Here is a 13,047-nt window from a genome sequence, read left to right on the forward strand (position 1 = left end):
CAATACATTTTTACTTTCACTGAAGACGTATACATTTATTTTGAGTCTATAAATATTCTGTAATATCCCAGTGTGTGGGTGAGAATGGGTATTTTCTTTTCCTCTCGGAAAGATTTACTTGCCTTCTTGAATTTGTCTTCTTGAACTAAATCACACTTTTCTGTTTAGTTTTCTTAGCACAAATGTTGATACACAAACAACACAAACACATTGCAAAAGGAAGCTCTGATTGTCGTCTTGGTTAATGATCCATGCCAACTCTATAGAAAAAAGAGAATTGCCGTTTTTTTATTTGTATTCATGTACAGTATGAACTACAATCTCAGGTATCAATATTGAACATCATCCTTAGTGAAATTATTTGGACTCCATACAAGCACTCTTTTTTTCTTGTTTTTGTTTTGCTTTTTGTCTTTTTTTAACAACTTGGAGCACATGTAAAATTATGATCATAAGATTTTTTTTTTTTGCATTATGTTTTTGAAAATATTTTTTTTCTGTAGAAATTTAGCCATGTGATGATTTTCCTCTCCAAAAAATGAGAGATGTCCCCACACACGATAACCCTCCCCATATATGGACAGTTGGCAGAATTACACACAAGAATTTGATCACCTTGGCTGGGGGTTTGCGCAAAAAACAAACTTAGTCTGCTGGTACGTCGAGTCCAACATTCTGCTCGACAGTCTTCATTCAATTCCATCCCAGCAATCAAATATCTTTCTAGATAAGCCATCCTGCCAAAAGCGACTACCAATACACAGATTTCCCATTCATTCTGAAAAACTCACAAGCTCCAAATATATATAAAAAATCTGAATCTTTTTTTTACAGTAGCCAGCATCAACATTGAATCATTAATCCACCAAAAGCATTGAAAAGGAATTGAGCATTTGATAAAAGAAAAGAGTGAAAAGGGAAAGAATGGTTTATTTGTTGTCCTTACTCTGAAGAGCACCATTCTTGTCATCCAAAGTGAAGAGCTGCAGTGAGTAGTTCCTGGTTCAGCTACTCAGGTCTGACATGCATTTACATCTGGAGTGGCTGCAAAGGCAAAAGCTGCTAATTTTACTTCTGTTTGAGTTGTTATTCTAGTGTAAAATCCAAGAACACCTTTTGTTTGATGAGAAAAAATATTTCCCCAAACTATAGTAAGACATTGTTCAAGGGGTATATTAAAAAATCAACTATTTCCTTAAAGAAAAAAATACACTCCTTAATTAATTAATTAATTAATTAATGGAAAAGCCTTTATTGGCATTGCAGCAAAAAATCCTCTAATAACCATTGACCAGCTACTGGTGTTTTTTGATTATTCATGTTTGGCAATAAGTTCCAAGTATACCTTGCCAGTATTTTGTTCCAATAGAGACTCCTCTTGGATCACTCCAGAATGTTCATTAGCTCCAGTCAGCAAAAACATGTTGGTTGAATTAAGAAATTATTTTTTAATCAATTCTGTCAACTATTTGAATAATTTTGAGCCTACTTTTTTGGAAAATTCCCAGAAATTTAAATTTCGTGACTGGACATCAAGGACCTTTTTTTTTGCTATTCTGACATGATTTGTTTGGAAGTAACAATCAGTGACACTGCAACCCATGTTCTTAGTACAATGTACTGTGAGTCAAATCCCACCAAACCCAGCAGTAAACGTACATTCCATTAAGCCAGGTTGGTTAATAATTGGCCCAAATTGCAAATTTGCCAGTGGGAAATTAAAATATGCTTGTTGCACAGAGACCAAAGCAGAAGGCATGTCTACCTCCTCTTACTCTCCACATAAGGTCACTGTTTCCATGGCGACAGGCTGATGGCTAGTTTGCCTCCTTATTTCTTATCTATTTTTTACTTCTCCCCCATCATATGTGCAATATCAGTGTTTGAAGACCTTTCATGACCACTGTTGATAAGAGCCCCCCATGACTGCTCGCCTCTCGCCTCTACCCCAAACACTGCTCTTTCCTTTTCACTCCTATTATTCACTTCCTTAAGCCTCCTATTCTAAGACTAAATGAAAACCGCAGCATGTAAATAGACAGGGGGAGAGACAATGTTTTGATGGTCTATAAATGGTGTGACATCAAAGTGTCTGTGAGTTTTTTCTCTGCCAAAAATGAGACTGAGCAGGGGTCGCATCAATATCAAAGCCCTCTACCCTCTGTAAGATGTCAGCCACAAAGTCTCCTGCTGTTTTCTTATCAGCTTTCCTCTATTAGTCCGGAAATGAACTGCTGATACAGATTAATGAGCTATAACACAACTTTTCTTAGTTTGTTGCAGGTTCCTAGCTGCTTCACTGACTGTGCTACCCCTGTTTGTCTGACAGGGTCACACTACATTACAAACCAGCCTCATTTGCCTTTTTATCCGAACTAACAGATGGACTATCAGCGCCTGAGCTCTCGTGACCCTGGGGTGACGGCAAGGTGGCGCGACACCGAGTGGATGTAGATCATTACCAGGTTAACAGGGAGGCTGCAGACCACAACCTTATGTTACCCTTCATTTTCCTAAGAAACATTTTGCCGTTGTGCAGCACACGTATGCAGACAAAGCAAGACAAATGAGAGATGAGAACGGGGTGAAGAACATGCCAAAGCTCAATGACAGAAAGGCAATCACACAAACTAGAGGAGTGAAAACAGGGCAAATGTTGACCAGGGAAAATGGATAATTTAGCGATAAAAGAACAGAGGAGGAACAGAAGGAAAATGATTAAGGGTATGAAGTCTAGAGAAATGTGAGGAGGCAGAGTGGGAGCGAGACCTTAATCTTAATTAAAGCAAAGGATGTATGGCTGTTGTTTAGGAGCCACAGGGGAAATGCACATTTACTCATTTGGCAGCTTTGCTCTGCAGGCATGCTGGTTCCACGGTGATATAAACCAGAGCTGTGTCATTAAAAGATCTAATCTCATCGTGAGTGACAGCTGGAATATGATGGTTAGGAAAATAACACCGCAGTTGTTTTGTTTTATGTCTTGTAAGCTTCCTCCATTTTGGACACAGCAATGTCCTTCAACAAATAACAGGTTAATGGAATCAGAAACATTTGCACACTAGGCCAAAATCTGCTGTAGTTTCATAAGCTGCATATCATCCAGCTCAGATTCACATTTAATAAACCATTCTTTCCCTTGAGCAGTATCACACAGAGAGAAAGAGAGAAAAAATGAGCTAAAAAGCTATCACAAACTGTTTTTTTTTTCATTTAGCCACTAGACATTTTTAATAAATAACTTTTGTTTTTGTAAAGACCCTTTTCAAAGTTTCAAGTTGTCTCTTTGCCAAACACTGATTGAATGCCGTCAAGATCAACTGTCAAGTCAACGGCATTTTATTCTTTTATTTTTTAAAGTTTTGGTCCATTGTATTCCAGTTGTAGACTGGCAATACTGGATATGTAGTCAATCTTAAGGTCAGATTTGGGTTTCTTGGACATTGTCTTTTGAACAAGCTTGAATCAGTAAAGGTTCTTGTGTGGCCGAGCTGTGTATGGTACTGAGCATTGGAGGGTGGTGATAAGTGCTCTTGTACGTGTTGTAGTGGTTGTAGTGCTCCAATGGGGGGAGCGATAGGTGTCTCTCCATAGCAGCAACACCTGCAAGCTCTTCTTCAACAGTAATGACTTCCATGGACGAGGCAGGACCATCAGGGTCCTGTTGGTTATGCTGCTTCCTCATCTTGTAGAAAATAACCAGCAGAACAGCGGCCATGAGTGTAATGGCTACGAAACAGCCAATGATAATCTTGGTGGTTTTCATCACCTCATCCAGACCATTGAGGGCCCCTTCTCCATCTCCATTAAGAATTGGTATGGTGTAAGTCCGTTCTGTGGTCCTTGTTAAAACGGGCATACCCTTTGTGGTAGAGGATGGTACCCAGCCATATGGGGGCAGTGGTGTTTGACTGTCATCAAAGGGGGTCTCAATGGTTTCCACAGTGACTGTGGTAAAATAGGTAACTCCATTGTTTTCCACTGCAGTGACATTAAGGACTGCAGAAGCAGTAATGTTTCCTGCTGTGTTGCTAACCATACAAGTGTACGTTCCAGTGTCCTGCATTGTTACGCTAGTAAAATTTAATGTCCCATCATTGAGTACAGACAACCGTACCTTATAAGCCCCATGTGTTATCAAAGAGCCATTTGGTGTGAGCCAGCTGATGGATGTCAGCGAGCTTGTACGGCATTTAAGTTCAGCACCCATGCCTTCTGTCACATTCAGGTCACTGGGGGGCTCCACAATAACAGGAACATCACACTGGAAGTAGCTGTGGTCCAGTTCCCCAATATAACGACCTCTAAAGGTTGAAGGAGAATGACAACGAGCACAGCAACTAGTATTGGCAGGCACAGTTTCCTTAAGCCACCAGCTGAGCCACAAAATATCACAGTTGCAGTTCCAAGGGTTGTGATGGAGGTGCACTCTTTCCAGACGATGCAATGGCGTAAAGAGGTCATGTGGCAAAAAGGTCAGATTGTTGTGAGCCAGATTGAGTTCCACCAGTGACTGAAGATCATCAAAGGAATTTCTCTCAATGGTTTGGATCTGGGCATGCATCATCCACAGCTTTTGAAGGCTCACTAAACCTGTAAATGAACTGGGCTTAATGACAGACAACTGGTTTCCCGACATTTCTAGCTCTTCGAGCCTAATTAAAGGTATGATATTAGGGATCTCTTTGAGGTTGCACATTCCCAAGTTCAGGTAGCGCAGGTTGGTCAAGTCCTTAAAAGCTCCATCAGAAATGTAGGAGAGACGTTTGAGCTCCCCTAGATCTAGCCTTCGAAGTGAAGGAACCCGGTTGAAGGCATAAGATGGTATACTTTCAATGGGATTGTTCCGTAGCCAGAGTTCTTTAAGTTTGGACAAGTACTCAAATGCTCCATTGGGAATTGTCGTAAGTCGATTATCAAAGAGTTCTAATGTGTTCAGACTTGCCAGCCCATTAAAAGCACCAATTTCAATGCTGCGGATATGATTCTTGCTGAGTTGCAAAATCTCCAGATGGCGTAGATGCTTGAAACTGTCTACCTTGATCACCTGAATTAGGTTGTCCTGAAGATTCAGGTACCGAGTATTGGTAGAAATGCCATCTGGGACATCCCGTAGACCACGGCGTGTGCAGATGACTTTGCTGAACTGGTTACTACATGAGCAGACAGAAGGACAGGTCTGAGCACGAACTAGTCCAGCCACCACCAGTATCTGAAGAGCCAAAAGCACCACAAAAAGGGGGTTGGACAGTGCCCCCTTCAGCCTACGACCTCTCATTGTCTGGCGTTGGAGGGAGTAGATCATTGTGTTCCGCATTCATAGTTCATCTGGTGTTAGGCTTCCCTGTAAGAAAGAGAAGAAAAAAAAAACTCAGTACTTATTTAATGTTGGTAGAAGACTATTGATTGTGTTGAATTTAATGATGGAGAGAGAAAAAAACATATTTTCGTCATTAATGTCATTAGGTCAAACTTTCTCAATTGACATCCATCAAGTACAGTTACTTCTTACATGTGTTTTATTTTCCTGATGATTTAAATGAGATATTCTAAAAAGTCAAGTAGAAAATGTGGAAATCATCATGTCAAAAAATTGTAAAACTTGGTTTTGTCTTTTTGTGTATATTTTTTAAAACATAAACACTGAGAAGTAGCTGAATGCCAACAAATAATTACTTCCATGCTTTAAAAAAATATTTTTTCAAATATTAATGATTAATAACCATCACGCCCCGAAAATACAATGAAAAAATGGAACGTGGGGATTCCACTGCATATTAAGGGGTTTAGGAGAAAATTAATTTCAACTTTTAAAGGGTAACATGCAAAAACATACAGAAGGCTTTAGCTTAACAAAGGATGTCTATGGTCAGCTTACTGATGTTTTGATTTGGTTTCATTGATTTGTAGTTTTGCTCACCTATACATAGATATTTTGTAAATTTTTTTGCTCCACATCCACAACAAATGACCCAATCTTTTTTTTATTTTTTTTTATTTTTTTTGCAGGTAGCTGATATTTTTAATAACAATCTGAATTCATATACTACATCAAAGCACAAGGAAAAAAAAACCTTAGTCTGCTATTTCAGAATCAAATCATATTGAGATTGATGAGTCAATTCAACCAACAGGTTCATGAGTATGCGTGAAAATGCTTATGATAAAAATAAACCCAGAAAATCATACACATGGAGCACAGCCTGTACCTCTCACTTACATTCAGCAGTGCTTTTGTGTCGCTTCTACTCCTTGCTTTTTTACATTTAAAGATAACAACCTACAAATAAATCTATACATTCCTTAAAACAAACATATATAGGTGCTAAAAGTATAAAATGTGACAAGGCTCTGTCAAGATGTGCTGTTAAGTGATTCATACTCTGCAGTGCAGTTACTGGCTTTGCCAAGAGCAGGGCGCACTCTGCATCACAAAGTAAATGTATTATTTAAAAATTAACAACAAGTACTGGGTCCTACTGGGTTTTTCTGTTATCTGTTAATCATCTCTTTCTGTCAGCCCACAAGCAGGGAAACACCAGCGTATTATGACAGGTGTTTTCTAAACTGTAAAAATTGTTAACTGAGGTGGAAATGCTCACCACTGAGGGTGAGGGGCTGACTTAATCAGAAGAAATGAGGCTAGATGCCTTGATTTTGCACCAACAAGGTTGCCACAATACTCGTGATGGAACGAGGCTGCAGAGAGACAAGCCTCTGCAGGGGAATCAGATCGAATAAGACCTCCCACTGGCTGGAGCTCATTTTGTCTGGCTGGAATTACAACAAACCCTGCACTGCCACCAAAGAGAAGAAAATGTCAGACATGGCAAACACACTGACAGTGATTATCTGCTGCCAATAAAACATATCAGTTTGTAAATCCACTGGAATGCTAAAAGGTATGAGCCTTGCAACCACTCCAAGGGTAAATTAAGCTTTGGCCACATGCCGTAGTCATAGTGCATTTAATGCCTCATTACATGCAGAAATGGAATATATATCATAAAAAGGAAAAAAAATCCCTCCTTTGTTGATGCAACACTGCATGGATTAATTTCCATCTAGCTGTGCTCAACATGTGTTCAGAGCTACTGCAAGCAGTAAATGCTTACATCTAAAATCCTGCCAGTAACATAAAAACACCCACCCTCACTTTTCAGCTGCTGCACCAGCAGCACTGGCTTTGTGTCTGTCAGTGCTGGGACTTGCCAAATTCAGTGGTTATAATGAGTTATTTGGGAAGGTGAAAGGAAACACATTCTATCAAGCGAAACAAGAAAGCTGTAAGATCTGTATTCAGATCTTTTAAATTAAAATGTCAGATTATTAAAACTATTGCCACTGTTAAATCCCTTAAAAGAGCAATGTATCGTTTTCAACTAGCAAGATGCGCTAACTTGGACATTCCAACACAGCATTGAAGCCAGCTTGGCACAAAAGCATGTAAAGCCCTCCTTTGAGGAACTGAAGAGCCTAACACATTGAAAGAAAAAAAAAATCTGTTTCATCTTCTCATTGTATAAAAATGAGATATGGTATTCTAAATCTATTCTGCACAAATCCAACTTGTGAAGATAATAAATCTTTTAGGATGAAACAAAAAGCACAAAACGTTGCATTATGTATTACTTGCTTTGCAGTCACATTTTGATTTTGATATTTGCGCAAACTTGTTTGCATGTTTAGCATTTTCCCTCTGGGTACTAAGGGGAATTTTGAATCTTTTATGTGCAACAGGATTAGACCAACCCAGTGACAAACACAAGCATTTGAATTTGCATTTGTAGAATCAGACTAAATAGTTTAATGTTTAGAGGACAGGGATTCTCAGAAAGTAAAAGTATTGTTTTCACAGAACTCCTTTCCATTACCTTTTTATTACAGTGCATATTTCTACTAATACAATACTTTTTTTTTTCTCAAATTAGTCCCCCTTTACGTAGGACAACAGAATAGAAGAGATCATAATGCAATAAAAATAAATAGGGTTGGGTTGTTGATTAAACAATTACAGATAATTTCCAGTTAATTATATGAATACAAAATTGAAAAGAGTGTTAAATATGAAGTGGTACGGAATCTGGCGAGACCTACAATGAAAGCGAAATAAATTCCCGGCTACTGCGGAGGATGTCTGATGAGTTGAGTACCATCTTGCTAATTGATTCAACACATTACCGATTCATTACATTTGCATACGTTTGTTGCATGTCTGCTTTTCAACCTCGTTGGGGTGATGTTATAACCTCACAGGCCATCTGGGTCTGTGGAGACCTGGCTGCAGACAAAGCACCTCACAGATATACGGATAGATGACAAGTCTGATGCATCAGTGTTTGAAATTATCATAAATCTTGACTGCTGTGAATATATTTGCATATACCGGGCATACGCCTAAACAGCACAAGCATAGAAAGCAGCAGGCCATCTTATCTTATCTTGATACTAAGTTTAAAGCACACTTTATTTTGTAAATGCTGATTATGAAGTGATTTATCACCCTGCCTGCCTGCCTGCCTGCCTGCCTGCCTGCCTGCCTGCCTGCCTGCCTGCCTGCCTGCCTGCCTGCCTGCCTGCCTGCCTGCCTGCCTGCCTGCCTGCCTGCCTGCCTGCCTGCCTGCCTGCCTGCCTGCCTGCCTGCCTGCCTGCCTGCCTGCCTACCTGCCTGCCTGCCTGTCTGTGTATTAAAGCTTGTTTTAAATTCTCAGTTATTTTCCTGGGTACTTAAATCAAGAAGCTAGTAAATAACTGAGAATTTCATTATTTATTTTAATTTAATTACACTGAAACAAGCCTTATTCTGGACTGTAGCTTAAAAGACTCAGAAGGACATAACTATTTTTCTAATTGCAATATGTTTACAATTACATTCTTATGATGTGAACATTAACTGATTGTATACAATATCTCAATAATAACCACTTAAACTTGAAAATCCAAAACTCTGTGGCACAGTCACTCCTACCAGCAGGTGCACAACAGAGGATACATAATAGGGTTAGGATTCCACCAGCACTTATTTTGTTAAGAAACCAACTTCATTAGCAGTCCAACACATTTTGTGACATGATGGACACAGAAACTGGCTGTGTTTCCCTATCCACTGTGCAGTTCTGCTCCATCTTGGCAACAGTGCTCAGAGTGCTTGGGTGTGTGGGAAATAAATCTGCCACAAGAAGCTGCTGGGTGTTGCTGACTTATCAGTATAAGATTCTTTAATAAGAGCTGGCATTATTAAAATTATTTCAATAACATAGCTTTAAGAAACATCTATTTTTGTCAGGGCATTTTTGCAGTTCAGGCTTTTTTTTTTTCTTTTTTTTTACAGAGGCCATTTCTGAACTATGCCCGTCTATAACCAGGGTAAAGTTGCTTGCCAGCTGTCACATGCAAAATTCTGTGTCATGTTTAGAGCGGTTGCGCTAATCACATCTGTTGTTTTTCACTAGCTATTTAATCTGGACATCATTTTTATCAGCCACTTAACTCCATTGTGTGGATTAGTTTGGTCGACCGCTTTAAAAACCAGAACTAAAAGCCATGTTGCTATTTTTTGTAAAAGAGTGGCTGGTGGTTCTGTCTTCTCTGTGGCAAAGCACAGCTTTAATTTACTGGAGTCGAGATAAACACATAATGCTGCTGATATAATGCTTGTTTGTATCTGGTGTATGAAATGCCAGCTTCTTTTTTGATGAAATACCATGAAACATAGGAATGATTAACCTAAAATTAATTCTGTTCTGTAAAAGTGGCAGCTGCTTAAACACTTTTCCTTTTCAAGATGATGAAAGTGAATCAGCACCCTTGGAGAACTGCACAGTAACACTGTGTTAAGCCAGTACATAATAGATCCAGGTTTTCATCATTCTGATTCCACAGATAATACTACCTTTGGCAGAATTTGTAAGGTTTTATAAGATTTACTCTCACTGTTTCAGATCTGGATTGTTTAAAAACAGCAAAAGAGCAAATATATATATATATATATATATATATATATATATATATATATATAAATTATATCTTATGTTATACATTTCTCTTTGTTTTTGATAGAAACAAAATGCTGCCTGAACACCATTGGTACTTTAAAAAACAAACAACAACAAAAAACAATGGTTAAAAGAAGCCTTTTTGTAGCCATGAGGTGAAGGAGAATTTCTGACTTGTTAAATTGAATGCTTCCACATATACGCCCCTGGTTTATTTATGTTTTCAAAGCTGTCTTGATTTATTGCTTTTTGTATGGGGCAAAAATATGGGAAAAAAATCTAAGGCATCTTACAAATAGGTTGCTTTGTGTTGGCAGTAAATATGCAGGCTAGGAAACAGAAACTAGGCCAGTAAACTTGTGGAACAATGCAGTATCAGCCTATTCAGCTAATTCATTGCTTAGTAGATATTTCAAGTTGATTTAATTTGGTTTTGGTCCTGGTTGTTATATAAATCTGTAAAAACTGCAACGCACCCTAATAGATACAATCACAGCATGTGCAGCAGTGTATATTTCCATTATTAATGTGACGTTTCTTCTATATATTTCTAGAGTGCTTTGTTTCATCAGTTTAAAAAACAAGAACAGGTAATGATCCAACAGAGGCGGTGCACTTGACCCTCTCCCCTGGTCTAAACCCTGGGAGCCCCCAGAAAAGGCAAAGGTTAAACAACAGCAGCAATCCCTGAAAGCATAATTGTTTCCTTCAAAATCTCTGTGCCTTTTGGAAGACCAAGTTCATTTTCCTCAGACTTTAATGAAAGCTATTCGATTAAAAATGGACAGATATGAGAGCAATCAGTTTGCCATCTGGAATTAGAGCCAGATGGATAATAACTGGCTGTTTCAAAAGCAACATTATAGACAGTTTCCAATTTAGCATCAGTTATTATGCCTAAAAATGGACTGTAGACTTTATTTGTATTCATTGTCTGGTGTCTGATGAGAGCTGGGATACAATTATCAACCAAACACCAACTTTATTTCATAGACACTCGTCATGGTGAATGCCTTTATTAATATGGATTTTAACATTTTTCCAACTATAGAAAAATTAAAATAAGAAAATCTTTGAACGTTGGTGTATTAGCAATTTTTTTAGATCTTAGTTTTATAAACTCATTGAATTGAGTTTTTTCATACAAAAATGTATTCAAGCTGTCTAACTCTGTCGAAATTTTGCATCTTGCTTTGTGAAAATGTCCCTAAATGTTTTAACATTTTTTTACATTGCAATAAAAAATAAAAAAAAACTCTCTCAATCTAATTTATTAGACTTCAACGTCAGGCTGGGCTGCATGGTGGAGCAGTTGTTTGAACTGGTCCACCATGAAGGTCCTAGGTTTGAATCTCTGCCTGGGGTCTTGCTGCATGGCGTTTGCATCTTCCCCCTGTGCAAAAGTAGATTCTGTTTTCCTTCTACAGTCTAAAAATATGACTGTTTGAGGTTCATGAGTCTGTCTAAATTGTCCTTGGGTATGGGTGCGCACATGGCTGTTTGTTCGGTGTATCTCTGTGTTGTTTTCAAATGTTGTATAATGCTCCTACAACATAAGTGTTATAGGAGCAGGATATATGGATGGATGGATGGATGTCATAAGCTAACACAAAGGACGAAAAGGAAAATTATGCTGTACTGTTTATGCAGTTTTTACACAAAAAACGTCTAGTGTGCATTTGTATTCAGCTTGCTTTACTCTGATGCCCCTAAACAAAATCTGCTATGACAAACTGCATTGACAGGACACCTAAATCATAAGTCCAGTTTAATAGAGAACATTAGTGAAGAAACAGCATCACAAGGACCAATGATCAAACCAGAACAGTTTGGCATACAGGTGTGAGGAAGTTTAAACAATAAAAACAATAACTAAAGTTTTGGACATCACTGACGGTCACAGAGGATAGATGAGAGCAAAATAAAACATGTGGCAGAGAATTAACATTCCACATCGATCTGAACACCTGATTGTCAGTTGTGGTTGTGGAAGCATCATGCTTTGCAAAGGTTTTCAGCAGAGACAATGAAACTGGAGAAGTGGCGAATGAGGTGAGGGGTTCCTACAAATAAAGCCTGGGCCAAAGTGGATCGGTTAGAGTAAAACATCTTCATGCTTTTGAATGGTCTAGTCAAATTTCAGAACCAAATCCAATTAGGGATTAGAATCTTATATTCACCTACATACTACCCAGTATTGGCTCAGGGAGGCTAACATCCACATTCACACAACACTTTTCAGATTTCCATTTTGTAAATATATTATTTCTTTCATCTTCAAACTTGTGCTGAACTTTGTGTTTTTTTCTCGGTTATAGTACATAACAATTATAAAGGAGTTTCTGTTTGCAAGGTGAGAAAGCGAGAAAAAGTGGTATAAATATTTTTGCAAGACACTTTGTGATTCACTGCAGAAAAAACTAAATAAATAATGAAGAAATGACTCCTTTAAAATCAAACTGCAGAGTTTTACAATATGCCAAAAATCTACAGTGATGACAAACTAAAAAAGTCTGACATTTTACCTTCTTTTCTGATTTATTTTTTTCTGGTAAATAGGGGGAAAGCTTTTTCTGATCAAGGCAGTATACTTTGAACAGAGTTATGAATACTTTTACTTTTGTGCCTTTTATTAGTTGCAATTGGGCAGTACAGAAGGGAGACAGAGCAAGAGGGTAAAGAGACACCTTTCAAGTGTTAATTCAATTCCTATTCACGTACCATCTTATGGTGCCTCCATTATGATAATTGCAGAGGCTAAATAATCTGCAGGGACCTCCATGTTCAAATGCACTTTGCAAAGGCTCTGTCTAGTCTCTGCAAAGGGATTAAGACAGGATGCCCTGGGTGGCAGACTGGCTGAATGTGAGGGTGCACTTAGTATTCGTGTCACTTGTCTGGCCCACCAATCTGCTCCCATGACTGAGCTTCAAAAAAGAGATTTGCAGGATTGGCAAACTGTAAGTGGAAGGGCATCGCAGTGGAGTTTAGGCTCATTAAACTAAATGAAAACATGGCACCATGCAGTATGTTAGTATGACTCAGCCAGTAG

At 38.4% G+C, this 13,047-nt stretch overlaps 1 protein-coding gene across 1 annotated transcript in view; it reads right to left on the minus strand.

Moving 5' to 3' along the window:
• Positions 1-261: 261 nt before the first annotated feature.
• LOC103462729 (leucine-rich repeat-containing protein 4C-like) overlaps positions 262-13,047 on the minus strand; it is a 49,584-nt gene continuing 36,798 nt past the window's right edge. The window contains exon 2 of the mRNA XM_008405693.3: positions 262-5,344. Coding sequence (XP_008403915.1) covers positions 3,422-5,317 — 1,896 coding nt within the window. The 5' untranslated portion in view covers positions 5,318-5,344 and the 3' untranslated portion in view covers positions 262-3,421. The remainder of the gene's footprint in view (positions 5,345-13,047) is intronic.

This window comes from Poecilia reticulata, chromosome 3, assembly GCF_904066995.2.
Source record: "Poecilia reticulata chromosome 3, P_reticulata-male-v2, whole genome shotgun sequence".
Lineage (NCBI taxonomy): Eukaryota > Metazoa > Chordata > Actinopteri > Cyprinodontiformes > Poeciliidae > Poecilia > Poecilia reticulata.